A 19,224-nucleotide genomic window follows, 5' to 3' on the forward strand; every position below is an offset into this window, starting at 1 on the left:
TGCACAGCAATTTGTCGAAGTTCAATGTGAAAACTATCCAAAATACCAGTTTGTTTCTTCTTCTTTGATGATGCCCTCGATCCTGACGGTGGTAACGATCCAGAGGCTCTGGCTGAGAGTTGTACTGGCAATGGAACACTCCTTGAGCTTCCTGCGGCAATAGCTCTTGCTGGTTCTTCTTCCTTAATAAATTGATCAATCATCTCTTGTGTAGCAGCAGGACATACTGAAGTGCCTTTGTTAGGTTCCCGCATGAGATGTGCTCTGACTCCCAAGAATGATATGGTCACAGTACAGGCACTGAGATTTTGCATTTCCCCCAGTAGGACCATTCTTCTCAAGTAATTTAACATGCTTCCACGGAGGAGCTCTACGCAATCTTTCATTATCAATAGAAGGATCAGCAGTGGCATCAGCCTGCGCACTACCAGGAGGAACAGGAACTTGGGCACGGTGACGATGAACTTGCACTTGCACTATACATCTCTATTATGTATTATCTACAAAGAAATACAAGACATGGAAGATGGAAGAACTCAATCCATTTACTCAACCAAAACTGCATCTAAGGCCCCGTTTGGTTCCCAGGACTAAAGTTTAGTCCCTGTCACATTGAATATTTAGATACTAATTAGGAGTATTAAACATAGACTAATTACAAAACTAATTGCACAGATGGAGGTTAATTCGCGAGACGAATCTATTAAGCCTAATTAGTCCATAATTTGACAATGTGATGCTACAGTAAACATGTGTTAATCATAAATTAATTAGGCTTAATAGATTCATCTCACGAATTAGTCTCCATCTGTGTAATTTGTTTTATAATTAACTCATGTTTAGTCCTTCTAATTAGCCTCTGAAGATTTGATGTGACATGGACTAAACTTTAGCTCAAGGATCTAAACACCCCCTAACTTGTCTAGTGCATGAGCAAACGAGGATGAAAATGCATAGGGAGATCAGATCATGTTACTTGGGCTCCCAGCAGTTGTAGATCCAGACGGAGGCGCTCACTCCCAGCCGCCGGCGCAAGGGGCGGCGGCGTGGCGAGTCGGCAAGATGAGAACGAGAAGAGGCAGCCAACGACGCAGTCTGAATGTGGCGTAGAGAGGGGGTTTTAACTGCTAGGCGCTAGGGTTTAGGATGGATTGGCGTTTACGGGCTCCAACTTCAACTGGGCTTCAGAATGAGGTGTTAATGTCAAACGTATCGGGTGGACGTATCGCCGAGTATCGGCCAAGTATCAGGAATTAAATTATTTATTTTTAAATCAAATTATTCGGATACGCGTATCGGGGAGTATCGGACTTGTCGGGGAGTATTGGCGTATCGGTACATATCCGATACCGGTACAACTGCCTTCCTAGCATATCAGTGATACATAGGATACGCACTTGGATCAGCATAGGGACTTAGTGTTGGAATATGCTCCGAATTCCTAAAGGCTTCTACATGCACCAACCGTTGGACATCTAACTTAGCTTGGCCTAAATTGGGGAGGCATTTTGTGGTAGCATGCTTGCATGCATGTTTTGAGGTTACATGCATGAGTTTTTGTTCAGCCATTCATTGTTTGGATTGTCTGCATGCTCTAACCTATATAAACCAGTTGAATGTTGTACGATAGAGAGTAACAGAATTAGCATAGTCATTCTGTATTTCTATTCCTCTTGTAATTCACTTGGGTTGAGTTAACCACTCATTGTAAATCCCTAGCATTTGTAGACCTCTAGATATATTGAATAGTGAAGATCATCTTTTTTATCCGTGTCTTGCTTCCAAAGGTAAATTTGTGTCTCTTGTGATTGTGATCATACTTATTTCGCCAGTTGATTTCTAACAAGTGGTATTAGAGCTAAGTTCAATGTCTGTTCAATTTAGGTTTCTTCAACATGACATCCTTGAAGTATGATCTTCCATTGTTGGATCGAGACACCATATTTTCTCTATGGCAAGTCAAGATGCAAGCGGTTCTAGCGCATATTGATCTACATGATGCGTTGGAGTGTTTTGGTGGGAAGAATGCCACCGATTGGTCTGACAATGAAAAGAGAAAAAATCGTAAGACCTTGTCTTAAATTCACCTACCTTTATCAAATAGTATTTTGCAGGAAGTGTTAACGGAAACAACGACTACTGCACGTTGGTTAAAGTTGGAGCAGCTATGCATGACAAAGGATCTCACTAGTAAGATACACATTAAGCAGAAGTTATTTTTGCATAAGTTGCAAGATGGAGGAAAGGTGTTGGATCATGTTTCTTAATTTAAAGAGATCGTTGCGGATCTTGAGTCAATGGTGGTAAAGTACGATGAAGAGGATTTGGGTCTAATCCTTTTGTGTTTCCTGCCTAGTTCATATTCAAACTTCAGAGATACAATATTATATAGCCGTGATATTCTCACTCTTAATGAAGTTTATGAAGCCTTGCAAGACAAAAAAAAGATAAAAAACAAATGGTATCTACTAAAAGTTCAAAATCACAAGCAGAAGGCTTGTTTGTTTGTGGTAGGATTATGGAGAGAGGATCCTCTAGTGGATCTAGAGGTAAGAGTTCAAATGGCTATAGGGGCCGTTCATAGTCTAGAGGCAAAGGCAAAAAGTTCTGCAATTACTACAAGAAAACCACTCATTATATATCTGAGTGTTATAAATTGAAAATTAAGAAAATACGAAATGGCACATTTAAACCTAAAGGTAAAACTGAAGATGAAGGTAATGCTTCAGTTGCTGTTGAAAGTGGAAGTGAAGGTGATGTGCTTGTTGCTTTTGTTGGATGTGCAAAGATTGATGATATATGGATTCTTGATTCTGCATGCACTTTTCATATATGGATTCATAAAGAATGGTTTAACACTTATGAGTTAGTGCAAGATGGTGATTCTGTGTTAATGGATGATAACATACCACATAAGATTGTAGGCGTTGGATCCATTCAAATTAAGATGTCTGGTGGTATTATCAGGACCTTAACTGATATGAAGCATATTCCAACTATGATGAGAAATCTCATCTTGTTGAGTACTCTATATTTAAAAGGATACAAATACTCTGCTGAAGGTAGAGTTGTGAAGATATCCAAAGGTTCTCTTGTCGTCATGAAAGGAGATTTGAAATCTGCCAATTTGTATCTCTTGTGAGGTACTACAATTATAGGTAATGCCGTTGTAATTTCAAAGGCATTATCTGATTCTGATGCTACAAAGCTTTGGCATATGTGTCTTGGGCACATGAGTGAACTCGGTTTGGCAGAGTTAAGCAAGAGAGGGCTTCTTGATGGACATAACATTAATAAGCTGCAATTTTGTGAGGATTGTGTGTTTGGCAAACACAGGAGGGTGAAGTTCAATACCTCAACACATACAACTGAAGGTATTCTAGACTATGTGCATTTTGATTTATGGGGACCATCTTGTAAGACATGACAAGGTGGTGCTCGTTATATGTTGACAATTATTGATGATTATTCTAGAAAAGTTTGGCCTTATATCTTGAAGCATAAATCAAAACCATTTTCAGCCTTTAAAGAGTGGAAGGTAATGGTTGAAAGGCAAACCGAAAAGAAGGTAAAGAAGCTTCGCGCTGATAATGGGATGGAATTCTGTTATCATGAATTCAATTCATATTGCAAGTTAGAAGGCATTATTAGACACTGCACCATTCCTTACACACCCCAGCAAAATGGTGTAGCTGAGCGTATGAACAGAATAATCATCTTGAAGGCACGTTGCATGTTGACTAATGCAAAATTGCATAGTCATTTTTTGGGCAGAAGCTGCTTCCACTGCTTGTTATATTTAATTGGTCACCCTTCATTCCGATAAATAAGAAAAGTCCAATTGAGGTGTGGTCTGGATCTCCAGCAAACTACTCGAAATTGAGAGTTTTTGGTTGTACTACCTATGCTCATGTTGATAATAGAAAATTTGTGTCTCTTGTCGTTGTGATCATACTTATTTCGCTAGTTGATTTCTAACACTTGGCAGGGAGACGCAAGCGAATCTAAAGCAAAGGTAAGCCCATCGCCACCTCCTCCGCTCTCCTCTTGGCCGCCAAGACGTTGTCCATGCCACCGGCCACCAACAGCAAGCTGCGAATTCAGGAGCGCAAAAAATGAGTTGGAGATAGATGTGAATTGTGATGCGTGAGCCGATCGATATAAACGCGCGCGATGCAGAGAGGGCAGAGACGATGGAGCGTACTTACCAGCTGCCGGAGATGGCCGCGATCAATGGCGGCGCTAGCGTGGCGGGTGCGAGGACTTTGGGGGATGGGGATTTCTAAACCCTAGATTGCTAGCACCTCTTGGCAGCTGGCTAGCTCTCGGCGGCGCTTCTCCATCCCATTTATATAGTAACGATGAAAAATCGAAGAAATAAAATAAAACCGGACAAAAAAACGACCTTTATCCTTCCAATTTCCACGCAGGGTCTGTTACATCCCTGTTCAAACTCGTCCGCAGATTTCAAATTTCAAGAGATGCTAATCATCTAGCGCATGCAGCGGCGGCATGCATGCATGCATGGCCGTGGAGTGCCCAGCACTCCAGCAGGGGTCATGCACGCATGCATGAGTTGGGCATAGGCTAGAGTAAAATGATTCGAAGTCTCAGCATTAACTAATATAATCCTCCCCCTATATATCTTTAATTGATTCATTTGCTTGAATAATTGTCATTTTGTTTCTCTTCGTTAACTATATCCGATGGTGTTGCATCTGACACCGGAAGCAGTCAGCAGCAAGCGCATGTGTTTGTCACGATGTTACAGGTGTTGTGTCAGTGTGTGTACATGCGCCTGTGCAGGTCTCACTTTAATGTTAAATATAAAAGGAGAGAAAATATTTTTTTGGAATAATAAGGAGGTAAAAGATATTGACAGACGAAATTGAACACCGTACCAAAACCTCGGATCTATAGAAGTATAGAGTTATACGGCTTGAGAGCAACTCCAAGAGGCTGCTAATCTTATCCCCAAAACAATTTTTTAGAAAAAAAAAAGAGAAAAAACGAACTCCAACAATCCACCCAAAACTCCCCCAAAAAATTAGCGACGCCAAAAAACATGCCATCATCCCACATATTTTTGCGACCCGAGATCTTCCCCTAATCCGTTCCCGCGCCCCCTTCTCGCGCTCTTTTTCTTTTTTGCCGCGCTCCTCTCCCGGCATCTCCTTCAAGGCGGCAGCGGCTAGGCTCCTCTCCCGGCGCGCCCTTCCTCTCCCGGCAGCGAGGGGCAAGGGGCGAGGGGCGGCGGCACCCTGTCGAGCCGGCTGAGGAGGCGGCGGCAGCGGCCCTCCCCACTCCGGCGTGCCCCTCCTCTCCCGACGGTGCGCCCGTCCTTTCCCAGCGGCGACCATCCCCACTCCGGCAGTGGTCTCCTCTCTCAGTGGCGCCGCCCTGTCGGGCCGGCTGAGCAGGCGGCGGCGGCAGCTCTCCCCACTCCGGCACGCTCCTCCTCTCCCGGCGGCGCGCCCCTCCTCTCCCGGCGGCGGCCCTCCTCTCCCAGCGGCGGCGAGGGGTGAGGGGCGGCGGCGCTCTGTCGAGTCGGGCTGAGCAGGAAGCCCGCGGCGGTCAGAAGATCTTCCACATCTCGCCAAGAACCCGAGGACTGGATTGGTATGAGTTCTACTCATTGTTAATTTGCTCTCTTGCTAAAATCGTTGGCTGTATCCATTACCTTACCATTGCGAAAAGGGCCGCCGTTTGTAGTTACTGCATTTGCACATAATTTGGCCATTGTTTGCTTATATCATGCAAAATCGTATGACCCATTCATGATGAGCTGATAAAAAAGTAACTCAAATGCTTGCCTTGAATTTCTTCAATTTGAGACTTTTGTTCACTTGCAATTATTGGCTGAAAATCGATATCTCCCGCTTACTGTAGAATAAATACATTTCATTAGCAATGGAGATTCATTCCATTCACTGTTTATTTGCCCCTCGTTTATTTTTATCGCGTGCATGATGTCTAACACAAGGAGTGTGTTTTAGTAAAAAACCAAGTGGCCAGCACTGTATTATTCATGTATGTTAGTCCTGCAGAATGAAAATAACTGGGCACCGCTAAATATATGGTGCTGCTATGTGTCTTTGCAATGTGATTCAGAAACTAATCAGCTTGTTGACTACTCTCTTTGCGGAGCAGATATTGTAATGGTGGTTGTGAAATGCTGGCATTGATTTGTGATTGCCATGTTAATGGGCTCGAAGTTTGTTCGCTCCCTTTCATTTTGTAGCTGATATTAGTGCGACCCATAGGACTACCATCCTGATGAACGTCTATCTTAGTCTGCCAAGAATATTTGTGGTCATAGTTTGTAGTACACTGAACTCTTCCAACATCTTATAAATAATTTCTAAATGATGTATACAACTGCTGCCAATTTCAGCTTATTAATACTTAATAGGTCAGTGTGCCGATTGGCTGGTTTGTTCACTGTGCTAATTGGCCAATGCGGTCAATGTGCTGATTTGTAGATGGCGATGTCACATCCCTGAACTTATCTACTATCCTGAATCATTGGCAATGTCAGGCAGCATAATTTTCGATGCTTGTCAAGTTATGCTTTGTCCCTAATACAATTCTGCACTCTACAAACTTTAAGAAGGGAAACTCCAAATTACTGCTTAATAAATATATGGCAATGCAGATTTAAATTCCTTTTGTTGCATGTGCAGATGCAGGCACCACGGCCAACCGCTCCTGTCCGGCAGGGCCAAGTAAGGCGTGGCAGAGAAATGCTTCAACGGCGCGTGGTGGTCGTTGATGGCCAGCACCCTCAATGGCCCAACGGCGACCACATGCCTCAATGGACCGGTAGCGGCACAAATTTGCAGAGGTGCAACGTCGACAACCTCGACCTGCCCGGTGTTCCTCAGATGGCAGCCCTTGCTGGCGACGATTTCAATTCCGTATCCAGTGACCCCTCTGCTGCCTTCGAACAAGCGGCCAACGGCAACTCATTTGAGAATGGTATGAATCATAAGCTACTCATTTCGGAATGTTAGAATGATATGATAATTGGGAAGGTTCATGTGATTAGTTCAACTTACGGTTTCATTGTAGTTGCTTACTTTTATAGTAGTTGCTTACTTTTAACTGAAATAGAAATATGATCGTCTGATCTGCTGAATATTATGAATCAGAAGGGCAAAGATTATTGTAGTTGCTTCATTCTTTACTGAAACAAAAATCAAACTGTCTTCTCATGCTAAGCTTTGTATGTCTGTTTGATCCTCTGGTTGTAATGCTGCCAGCTCCAGCAGCTTCACCTGACAAACCGAGTTGAATCGTTTATGAGTTTTGTTCCTTTCTTCTTCATTGTTGGGCAAGTTTACAAGATACGTATGATGAAGAGCGATTCATATAGTTGCTGGTCGGTAAAAAAAAAAGACTCGATGGCCATAGACACATAGTCTTTCTGTTTGTTGATGGTTTTGTTTCTGTTTTATCTTTGCTGTCCTGTTGTTTAAGGATGTGTAGGTGTTAAGGATGTGACACAGATGCTCGAAGTTTGTTCAGTCCTTTTCATGTTGTATAGCTGAACAGAAGAAGACATTAGTTTGGTTCTTATTACCTGAAAAGTTATTCTTAAACTGAGAGAAGTGTGATCTGTGGTTCTTATTATTTGTTCATTGCGCTTTGACAAAAAACTTACCACTGATAAAATGCTTGCAGGAAATGGATATTTTTCCAACATGATGATGGATGAAACCAATCTAGGGGATTCTAATTATTATAGGTACACATATACTGACCAACAATCACAGGCAATTGAAGTTGGTCCAGCAGTCCCCTCCGCGAGGCCAAACCATAAGAGATCAAAGAATTTTAGTGACCACGAAGATGAGGTTTTGGTTTCAATGTGGCTGAATGTAAGCTTGGATCCAGTCGTAGGCAAAGATCAAAAAGCTGGCAATTATTGGTCTCGTATCTATGATTACTTCCATGAACATAAGACGTGCACCTCAAAGCGTACCATAAATTCTCTCATGCACCGGTGGGAGACCATACAAAATGTGTGAATAAGTTTTGTGGATGTCTAGCACGGATTGAGTTAAGGCGTCAGAGTCATAGTACAATGAAAGACAAGGTACTTTACTCACTATGCAATACCATAATTTGTTTCGACTATTTTATTTTCATATATCGTATATGAATATCCCTTGTATGTTGGTGCATGTAGGTTGCAGAGGCATGTGCTTTGTACAAGTCTGAAGACGAACATCAGAAAGCATTCCAGTTCATGCATTGCTGGAATAAGCTGAGAACACAACTAAAATGGCTTTCTAAAATTGATGAATTGGCTGCTGGTAAAACATCTAACAAGAAGCAGAAGACAAGCTCAACTACTGACCTGAATGCAAGTTCACCAAGTGAAATAGGACAAGGTGAGGTTCAAGGCCTATAGGATAATACATTGACAAGACCAATTGGTAAGAAGAAGGCAAAAGTAGCACTGCTGCAAGAGAAGAAAAAAAGTGTGACAACAACCTTAGAAAATATGTGGGCACACAAGAAAGAAATTGATGTGGAGGAAGAGCTAAAATAAAGAGGAGAGGTTCAACAAAGCTTTTGCTCTTGAACAAGATCGAGTTGCTCTTGAACAGGATCGAGTTGCAAATGAAAAACTACTTCTTGAGTTGAGGAGCCAGGAAGTCCAGTTGCAGAAAAGAAGGGATGAAGAGAGGATTATGACCATGGATCTAACTGCCATGCCAGATGATCAAAAGAAATACTACATGTCCTTGCGGGCTAAGATCATGAGCCGACTATCATGATCAAAAGAAATACTACAAGTGCATTCTGCAGGAATACTACATATCCTTTGCTTGCTGCTATGCTTCGTTCAGATTGTGTTACGTTGATTTAGGCTACTGTTCCAGCGAATGGCTCTACAATCAGTTGTCTTTATTCTTCATTTATTGTTTGCACTAAACTCTAAAACAACCCAAAAACACAATTACTGTCACTTGGTTATTTAGGTTACTGTTCAGGTTGTTCATCTTTCAAAAAAAGTAGAAAAAGGTCGTGTTTGATATTGAACACTACAACAATTTAGAAATGGCGAATATACCATGCTGATGAACATCTACCTTAGTCTGCCATGATTTCTAAATGATGAATACTACTGCTGGCAATTAGAAATAAATTTATAAAGTAGCCAAAATTATTGAAAATAACAATTACTATAAACTATAGGTAATCATTTGTAGAGGTCTGGATGATGTTGCCACAGGTGCTCTTGAAGCTGATTGTGAATATTTTTGTCCCTTATATTCTTGTAATATTTAATAAACTCCTCAAGTTCAGGTGTTTCATCGTGAGAAATCTTCACATTTTCTCCCACCCCATCATAATTTAAATCGTCTTCCTCATCGTGCTCATCCTCAACTATCATGTTGTGCATAATGACACAAGCCCTCATGATTTATCCGAGGGTGTCTTCATCCCAAAATCGAGCTGGCCCCCTAAAGATAGCGAAACGAGACTGTAGAACCCCAAACGTTCGTTCCACGTCCTTCCTACAAGCTTCTTGGGCAGTTGCAAAATATTTCTTCTTGTTACCTTCTGGATCAGGTATGCTCTTCACAATTATAGCTCACGAGGGATATATGCCATCAGCAAGATAATAACCCACTGTATATTCGTTGTTATTAATGGTATAATTCACCTTTGGAGCTTGACCTTCAGCTACCCGTGCGAATAAAGAAGACTGGTGCAAAATGTTGATGTCGTTGTGGGAACCAGGCATCCCAAAAAAAGCATGCCAAATCCAAATATCTTTATCTGCAACAGCTTCAAGTATAATTGTAGGCTCATGCACATGCCTGGTATACATACCTTGCCATGCCGAAGGATAATTTTTCCACCTCCAATGCATACAATCAATCGACCCAAGCATACCAGGAAAACCTCTACTCTCTCTAATGGCAAGTAATCTAGCAGTATCATCTTCATTATGTGATCTCAAGTACTCATCTCCAAAAACCTCAACAACAGCATTGACAAACCTTCTCAGACTCTCAATAGCAGTACTCTCACCAATACGGACATAATCATCTGTAGCATCAGCTGCTACTCCATAAGTTAACATTCGAAATGCTGCAGTAATCTTTTGCAGACTAGAAAGGCTAAGTACACCGGCAGCGTTTCTTTTCTGCACGAAATATTCATCGTGTTGCTCTACGGCATTCCATATGCGTACAAATAGTGTACGCCTCATTTGAAACCTGCATGTGAAGAGTAACGAGACACATGTATAATATGATTTTTTGAAAAAAAAAATGGTCAAAATAAATCTATTGTTTACGTACCATCGTCTGAAATAACTATGTCCGTACGTAGGATCATCTGAAAAATAATCTTGATACAACCTTTGATTCCCTGCCTGTCTGTCTCGCCGAAGTACTCAATGACCTATGATAGAACCACGATGTTTTGTTTCATCATCGGACTCATCCACATTCACGGCCACATGAGTAACAGACACGACAAAATTATCATCGTCATCATCTGACAATGAATCCAGCACCAGATGCAATGAAAAGCTTCGTCGACTCATAGCAAATCTTGGACGGCCGGCACCAGATGCAGGGCTGCCGACGTTGCACGGCGCAGTGCGCAGGGGCTTTCCCCAAGCGGCGTGACCAGGACTGGACAGAGACCCTGCGCAGGGCTGCTGGCGTTTAGAGAACACCGTGTGCACCTGGGGTCCGGCGGCGTGATCGTGAGTGGTGACGATAGCCTGAGGTATGAGGTGAGCATGACAATGGCCTGGGCCTGGCTGCGTGCGATCGTGATGATGGGCTGGGTCTGGTGGCCTATGATCGTCAAAAATAAAAAGGGTCTGGCGGCGTGTGATGGCGAGAAATAAAAAGCCTGGCGACACTGCTAAAAAAACGGATTTTAAAATAGGCCTAATACGATGACGTGGTCTGATTTGAAATATTGGGGGACTAATTTTTAACATTCTACTGTGGTTTGATATGTTTTTTTTTTAGGGGGGATTTTTTAGCATAACCCCCAATACCTCATTTTGGGAAGAATTTTTTGGGAAACTCTTGGAGTTGGCAGCCATTGTTCAGCATCAACCATTTGCAATCACTCAAGGATGAAGACTATGGATGAGAACCCAACATACAAGATAATTTCTGGAAATGCATAAGGTAGCATATTTGAAATCTGAGATGAATGCAAAACGCCATAAGCTGGGAAACTTGGGAAACTACATTTATACCAAGATAACTGCTAGCAAATGTATAGTAAAGCTTATAAATATGCATGGCAATGAAGATCTTATTTTATGATTTGCACACAACTACTTTCATGTGGCTTAGGATATAACCACAGCACCTTCATGATTGATTAGAAATTCTACATCCAGATTTAAGGATAACTATTTGTGAGTGATGAATAATGTGGTAAAAGGAGACAAAAATATCAGTAGGAGAGATTATGACAAGGCAATATTTGTTTATTTTGGGATTCTTAGCCCACCAACATGGCTAAGCAAGTAGGAACCGCAGTATTCAGAATCATATTTAATTTCAGTAAAAGTACAAAAGGTACCACAACCAGCTTTTCTCTTTAAATTTTTGAACATCTGGCATCTGGCACTACCTACTCTACTCTGCAAAATGGAGCAAGAAGACAGAATAATGAAGTAGCAATGGCAATCAGTGTCAATCTGAATCTACATTCAAGCTCTGTTCTTGCAAAAAGGTCTCCCTACAAGATTCCAGTTATTATTCAGCAAGATAATGAGAGAACTTTGTCTATCTATATCATGTAATCAACATCAACTAGGCCTCTTTTGAGGTTAATGTAGCAGAGCTTTCAGCTTAAATATTTCCAGAACATGAACTGTTCACAGCATTTGGAAGATACAGATACTTGTCCAGCATAAATAAACATTTACAGGACTGATGAAACCAAAATTCACAGTCAGTCATCATTCACTTGGGCCAAGAGAAAGGAAGCCTGTAAATGAGATGCTTATCATTTAGGAAATACAAAGGATTGCATTTCAATCTTATAACCCGGATGCCAAATATCTAAATTGTGCAACTTGGGTAGCTGCACACAGAAACTAGCATATGTAATGGTAACTTACATGCATGTCTCAACCCTCACCTCTCAACTTTCACCCTTGGAAGATAAGATATTTTTTTAACATCCTGAGTGTATCCCACAAGCAACAATGTCAATGACTCTTGACAAGTGCTGATGACTCCACGAAATATGGAAAGTACGGGGTAATAGGAATCCAGCCACCTAGTCTGCACAGAGTAGTCACTTCCTTGCTATCCATGTCATATGATACCAGTTTCCTATTCCAGAGGTGGAAAAAGAAGACCAAGTTGTGATCTGGATGAAATGCAACAGTGGAGTCAGCTATACAGCAATTCACTTCTCCAAACAGCTGCAGACAGCTCACACTATCCTTCAGGATCCATTGTTCTGTACCATAGTCCTCAAGAGCCGAAATCGACAGCTCAGTCATATAGCCAAGATCGTCTCTATGCCCACTCGTGCAATGCAGGAGCCCTTGAGATTGACCAAGTTGAACAAGCAAACCGCGCTCCTCTTCTGGCCAGCTGATAATCCTATGTTTACCCCCTTCCTCATCAACCGCAACTATCACAACCTGGTAATCAGATCCGAGTCTGGCAACCAAATGCAGCATACCATTAACAATGGCGCTGAAGACCCAGGTTTGGATGCTTACATCTGACCAACATTCAGTTGACTTGCCACTCCATACTCTACTTTCAGACGAGTAGGTGTGCACCTGTAACAAAGTCATGTTAGTGCCAAACATGAACTGGACCAACTTAAATCCTGAGGAGACGGCTGGATCGAAAATCAAATAGCCGGCAGTGACCGAATAGTTCAATTCATTATCGCACTGAGTGCCCGTGCCAGGCACCAGCACCCATTCCTTGGTGGCGGGGTTGCACACGATATAGTCTTCTCGTTCGTGTGCTTCTGAACGCCGGCTGTGCAGAAAGAGCACAAGCCCATTGCAGGAACCCATGAGGATGATCCGCTCGATCTCGGGCAGCTTCGTGAGGAAGGCGAAGGACGGGTCGACGGGAGGCACGGATCTACCCAGCAGGTTGAAGAAATGCCCATAGTTCTTGTTCGTCGGCCCGTACAAGAAGCCTTGCAGTGTTGGGGGGATCTTCCTGAGGCGTTCGGTGATGAAGCCGAACCAGGCTCTGGAATCGGAAGAGCGCCTTGACGGGGAGGCGCGAGAGGATCTCCAGGAGGATGTCGTCGGGGAGGACGGCCGCCGTGCTTCCCTCGGGGCAGCCATCGCCGCCGGCAGGAGGGGACGGAGGCGCAGCGAGCTGCCAATACGGCGGAGGTGAGGGGACGCGCACGAGAGATCATAGAAAATGCGACGATTTGGGAGGCAGGGAGAGCGTACCTGCCGCGGCGGGGGATGATCGGGGTCGGCGGCGGCGGCGGCGGCAGCTGGTGGGTGGCTCCCTTGCTCCGTCGCTTGCAGGCCCATCCGATCGGTGGCGCAGGGAGAACCGGAGCTGCCCGCTGGAACACCTCGCCGGAGCGGCGACGAGACGGCCAGCGCCCGGCCCCGCGGGGGATTCACTTGGGTGCGGTGCGGCCCGTGACGGGGATAGGATGCGGCGCGCACGGCGGAGGAAGGGAAATATCCGGAACATTTGCAAAAGGACCCCTGGTTTGGATCGCGAATATTTACACATAACCCCTTACATTGGATTGTGATTATTAATCACGATCCGAATATTTGCACGAAACTGCTATATTGGATCGTGACTATTAATCGCGACCGACTATATTGGATCACGACTATTAATCATGATCCAAATATTGGGCGCGCTGTTGACATGCATGGCAGCGGCAGGCACGGCACGGTGCGTCCTGGCGTCGCGACGCAAGCAGGCAGGCGTTGTGCGCCGCCTCTGTTGACGCGCTCTCTGGTGGCGCCGCCGCGCGCCATGGCATGGCATTGTCCGGCGGTTGCCTTCCGTGGCGAGAGCCGAGAGGATCCGGCAGCGCGCCCCGGCACGCAGCGTACGTCTCAATGTGCCGGAGCTCCGACGAGCCCGCCGGCCGAGTGCACCGGCAACCTCCTCGATTGGACGCCGAAGCACATCGAGGGGTATTCTTGGGCCAACCACACGATCGAACTGCTCTCCCTCCAGCCGATGCATCTTGTAAACATGCCCAACATCGAATCAAGTACCGAAACTTAGATGATCCAATTGTGTCAGTCAGGTGATAGCCGTTGAAGCTTTTCAGCATAGCGTGACCCATAATCCCAGATAGCCCAGCTCACACCAGTAAAGCTGGCTATGAGTGTTCATCCCCCCTGCATGAAAATCGATGGATGGCTTGGTTATCAGATACACTGCATGTAGGTAAGAGACACGTAGGTTATAACTGCTATGCAGACCTCACACAAATCAAATAGGAAATGTCTATAATCTTGAAGCAAGCAGACTTTCAGTGAAGAACAGAGTGAAGCAATTATGGTCAGCTCTGCCCTTTCGATTCATGAACATTCATCAACGGTTAGCACTATTTAGTATTTACACCTGGAAACAAGATTGGCATACTTTTTAAGAATGGTGCTTATGAAAACCTAGGAGCCACTTTGGCATGGAGAGAATCCGAGCAAAACTGGATCCACCCCAGATCTCACTGACGAGCCGGCCGGTCTCCTTGGTGTATTATCCTCTACCGCCTTCGCTTCAACTCTTGGTAATTTTTCACAGGTGAATCTGCAACCTCAGATTGAAGTCGGTTCTACAGGTCTGACATTCTCAATGAGTAGCCGAGGAACTATCTCTGAACATATTGGAAACTGTTGCTAGCCAAGTATCCTGCAGTTCTACATAGTGCAACGTTAGCTCCACCAACTGCCACAGTTTATAGCTGCATCTATCTGTCTCAGTACTCATTAGTACTACAAGAAGCAAATATAGCACAGTGTGAAGGAAAGTAAAGCTCCAGAAAGAAAAAGGAGTGAGATGATGATATTCTTAATATTGTTCTGAAGCCTGAACCAAGCATCTAATTTAGGATCGTTCAACATTCGCTGCATTGATAGGTTCAGTATTAGATATTTTTTGGTTCTATTAGCGGTAGTGTTCCACACAATATATAAGTATAATGAATTCAAAATGGTCATATTATTGCTACATAGTATCTGATTGCAAGTACTGTTTTTCCTTCTTGTATGCCCATTCAAACCATAATTGCCCAGTATCTTCTGATGGCATAATCTTGGCAACCACATGGCTCGTTTTCAGATGATCTCTTATAGATAGTAAAAAAAAAAAACAGACTCATTAACCATCCATCTTGAGTTTTGAATTGGGAGGCTTACAACAGTGATAATAAAAGGAAATCTTCTTAGGTCATCGATAATAATCCTTTAAACCTTGTTGATTCAAGGGGTTAAATTACTAAAAGAGTTTGTCAGTTTGCCTACAGTACAGTAATATCATCAACTATAGTTTTAAAAAATGTGAGGGACTGTGTATTCAGTCTTCAATATTGTCTCTAAAGTTTGAGTTCCATGCATGATGTGTTCACGTATATGCTCTTGTCCTCGTTTTCTCAGGGCCCTTATTTGAATCTTGAACCATCATTACAAATTTAGTGGTTTGTACGTGGTGCGGTTTGCTCGAATGAAGTACGTACATAGATAGTAGGACTTTTTGCTAATACGTGAAAGACGAAAATCAAAGAACGGTCAAGCACTTTTTGTCCATCAGCTGCCCCTGCTTTGTCGTCGTTGCCAAGACTAAAAACTCTGGAGCAAACTGCGCCATGGATGCGAGAAAAAATGTTGCCAACACCCGTTTCTTTCGAACATGCAAAAGCCTAGTCCGTCAAATTTTATAGAAGACACTGGCAGCTAGAAGCTTTGAGGTATTCACTAATGAGCTTTTAACCACAACCTTCTCTCTCACATGCACGCGCACTCAAGCGTATAACCACCTACTTATGATATGATTGACCTAGGAATATTAACAGTGTTCTTCAGGTATCCATGATGGAGCACCTTGACTTTAACATTGTTCTTTGTCATACTTGGCCAGCATCAGCCATGAGAGGGCCATCACAGCAATGAGGATGGGGCACACCATGATGAACCCACGGTCGCCTTCTTTGTACTCCGCTGGCAACCGCGCCGCCAGCATCAGCGTCACGCCACCAGAACGAAATGGACGATCTGCACCCAACATCACAGGCACGGTGTATATCAGTATATGTGAGTGGGTGACATACACATACTATACACAGGGAGTTTGTTTTTTGCACAAAAGTAGAAGCAAGCTACTCCCCCATTCCAATTGTAGGTCGTTTTAGCTTTTCTAAATAGGTCTAGATGCATAATAATATCTATGAACCTAGAAAAGCTAAAACTACCTATAATTTGAAACGGATAGAGTAATTGATTGCTAAATAACACCTATATTCCCTGTACTTTTGCCAAATGGCACTGCTTGTTATTCCCTCTGATAAAAAATACAAGCCAGGTTTTAACTCACCACACGACCGATGACTCAAATGCAGCGAGCACAACGTAACCTTTGTTGCAAACTTGGACTTTTGAATAATGAGCCTAACCCAATCGAGGCTGCACTGCAAGAGTTTCTTGCCATGTTCAATGGACCCCTACCAGCAGATGTGAACGCTGCTCTAAACGAGATGTTCAACCTAGACGATGAAGAAGCCGAGGGGATGGACAACGCTCTAATCGGTATGGTTGGGGAGGGCGTCGATGACCTACCAGAGGTGGCAGGATTTGTAGCAGTTTGAGGCGAATGGTGACACTAAATTGTGGAGTTGTGGTGAGTGGTGACTAAGTGATGCGTAGTGTTGGAGTGGTGGCTTGGTATTGGTAGTGTGTGTTGAGTGGTGCAACACGTGTTTGTTAAGTTGCTTGGTTTGTTTTGGTTGGTGTAGTGTCTAGTTTGAATCCTCACCTTCTATTTGATATAATCGGCAGCATTCCTACCTGATTCGTTAAAAAAAACACTTTTAACTCTCACTAGCATGCATTGTCTACATATATATATCAACATATTATCTTAGATGATAAGAATTACATATTATGCATGAGTTTTCACAATAAATCTAGGAATAATGTCAATGATGTGTTGTCAACTTATCTGAAATTTTGGACATTTATGGTTAAAAAATTTTTAAGAAATTTGACTTGGAACAATGAAGCTATCCGTGCCCTCTTTGGCCACATCGACTAGCAGCATGTGTCACCGGACATACCTTTGACAATGAGGCAATTTGTGCACTTCTTGGGCACATCGACGTAATCAAGCTCCGGCGGGGACTGAGGCACAGGTCGGAGCCGTAAAATAGGCGCGAGCTGCTGCCGCCGGGCGGTGCATCTGACGGGGAGGGAGCGGTTGTTGGGGGTAGCCGTCCACGACGTCGATGACGAACTCAGGCTCCTTCTCCGGGCACTTGCGGTAGGCGGCGGCGGCCTTCACGATGGCCGCCATTGTCGTCGTCGCCGGCAGCGGCATCTCACGTTGTCGGGCAGTTTACGATATGCCCTGCAGTGCCGTACCAGCTGGATAGGTTTCAGATCACTTTTACGTATATATGGGTTCTTCTGGTTTTATAGCCAGAATTCGTGTCAAACTAACATATCCAAGTCGGGGTGCAAATTGCCAAATTTGATCCCTTTCCTTTATTTCTGGGCTTTGGTTACGTCACAGCTTTTCTCCCTCCCGAAGAATTAACACATGCAAATTGCTGAAAATTTTAAAGCATATCCTGAAGAAGAGTACTCCCTCAGTCCCAAATTGTAGATCGTTTTGAATTTTCTTTTTAATTTTGCTATGCACATAGATACAGTGTATATCTAGATGCATAATAATATCTGTGTATAATTTAAAATGGAGGGAGTAGCATTCAAGATCACATTACAGCAATGCAGTGTGACAAATAAATATCATAGCTGCAAGTACAAGGGTTCTCTCTCTTTGACCAATCTCCCTGATTCAACAACTTCGCCGAAGGCCATTCAGAGATAATGTAGGGAAGTGGAAGCATCTAGAGGACTACTACTGCCTTTTTGGGACAAGGAGTACCTCTTGGACCAGTCAGCCTGGAAGTATACCTGGATAATAAGTTGGTATGCATGCTGAACTGATGACTTTTTTCTGGAGGAAAACAAATACAACTGGGACATGGATCAAGCCCCTGTCAAGATCATGAAGGACAAAGGTTGGGTTGACCTCAAGCAAGCGTTCTGTGAGTGATTGATGAAAAACCGTGCCGTTTCCTTATGCCAATTTTAAAGCCGCAATAGGATAGTGAGCTCTGTGGTCATACCACAACAATGTGCTGCAAAAACTAACCTGCCTTTTGCTTGGCAATAAGACCTAGGATTATTCCTAGCATTCTAAAAAAAAAGTTAACCGAAGACTACAACTTAGAAAGAAAGAAACAAAAAAAACCTCCAAATCTTCATAGACCTTTTGGTAATTATCTATAAGCCATGTTAATTCAAGAGGTTAGCCACTAAAAGAGCTTGCCAGTTTGCAATAAAAAACAACACCAGCTAGTTTAACATGTGATGGACTTTATATTCAGCCTTTGATATGCCTTTCGTTTTACTTTTCCCTAATGTTTCCTGAACTTGCTGCAATTTTGCCTTCTCATTGCCTAGCCACTGAAGAGAAGATGCACCATTAGGACTCCATAGCCATTTCTATTGAAGCACATTTCTATTGAAGCACCTTCAAAGTCATCACAATAACTGTAAACTGTAATTGGCTACACAAAAGTAGTTGTAAAGTAAACTGAAACAGTTAAAGTTCAAAGTTCAAACTTTGATTGCTGCACCAGAGAACGATTGGCAAGCTCTGCTAAAATGGACCGGAATAATCACTATCTACAAGCAAGCTCTGCTCTATCCAAAGTCTCCTCTTACTAGTTGTCATTTATTGTTCAGCAATTGTCTACATACGTGGAAATTTTTGGTTGGGAGACTAGCTATGCAATGGAATCAACTAGGCATCTTTTGATGTTAATGAAGAAGAGTTTTCAGTATTTGACTTTCCTATACCATGCATTGCTGACAATATCTAGAATCTATATGCAAAGATTCAACATAAGAAAACATAAACATGACAGAAGAAACTAAAAACCCATAGTTAGCAATCACTCAGTACCAAGGCCAGG

General features: G+C 43.2%; 1 protein-coding gene and 1 pseudogene across 1 annotated transcript; both read right to left on the minus strand.

Moving 5' to 3' along the window:
* Positions 1–9,211: 9,211 nt before the first annotated feature.
* LOC140221795 (uncharacterized) lies at positions 9,212–10,570 on the minus strand (annotated as a pseudogene).
* A 1,263-nt stretch (positions 10,571–11,833) lies between these two features.
* On the minus strand, positions 11,834–13,653 carry LOC117842740 (uncharacterized). The gene is made up of 2 exons (XM_034723244.2): positions 13,442–13,653; positions 11,834–13,361 (listed from the first exon to the last, which is right to left on the minus strand). Exon 2 carries the CDS (start codon positions 13,325–13,327, stop codon positions 12,212–12,214), a length of 1,116 nt encoding a protein of 371 aa, XP_034579135.1. The 5' UTR covers positions 13,328–13,361; positions 13,442–13,653; the 3' UTR covers positions 11,834–12,211.
* Between the last annotated feature and the right edge of the window lie 5,571 nt (positions 13,654–19,224).

Source organism: Setaria viridis, chromosome 2, assembly GCF_005286985.2.
Source record: "Setaria viridis chromosome 2, Setaria_viridis_v4.0, whole genome shotgun sequence".
Classification (NCBI taxonomy): Eukaryota; Viridiplantae; Streptophyta; class Magnoliopsida; order Poales; family Poaceae; genus Setaria; species Setaria viridis.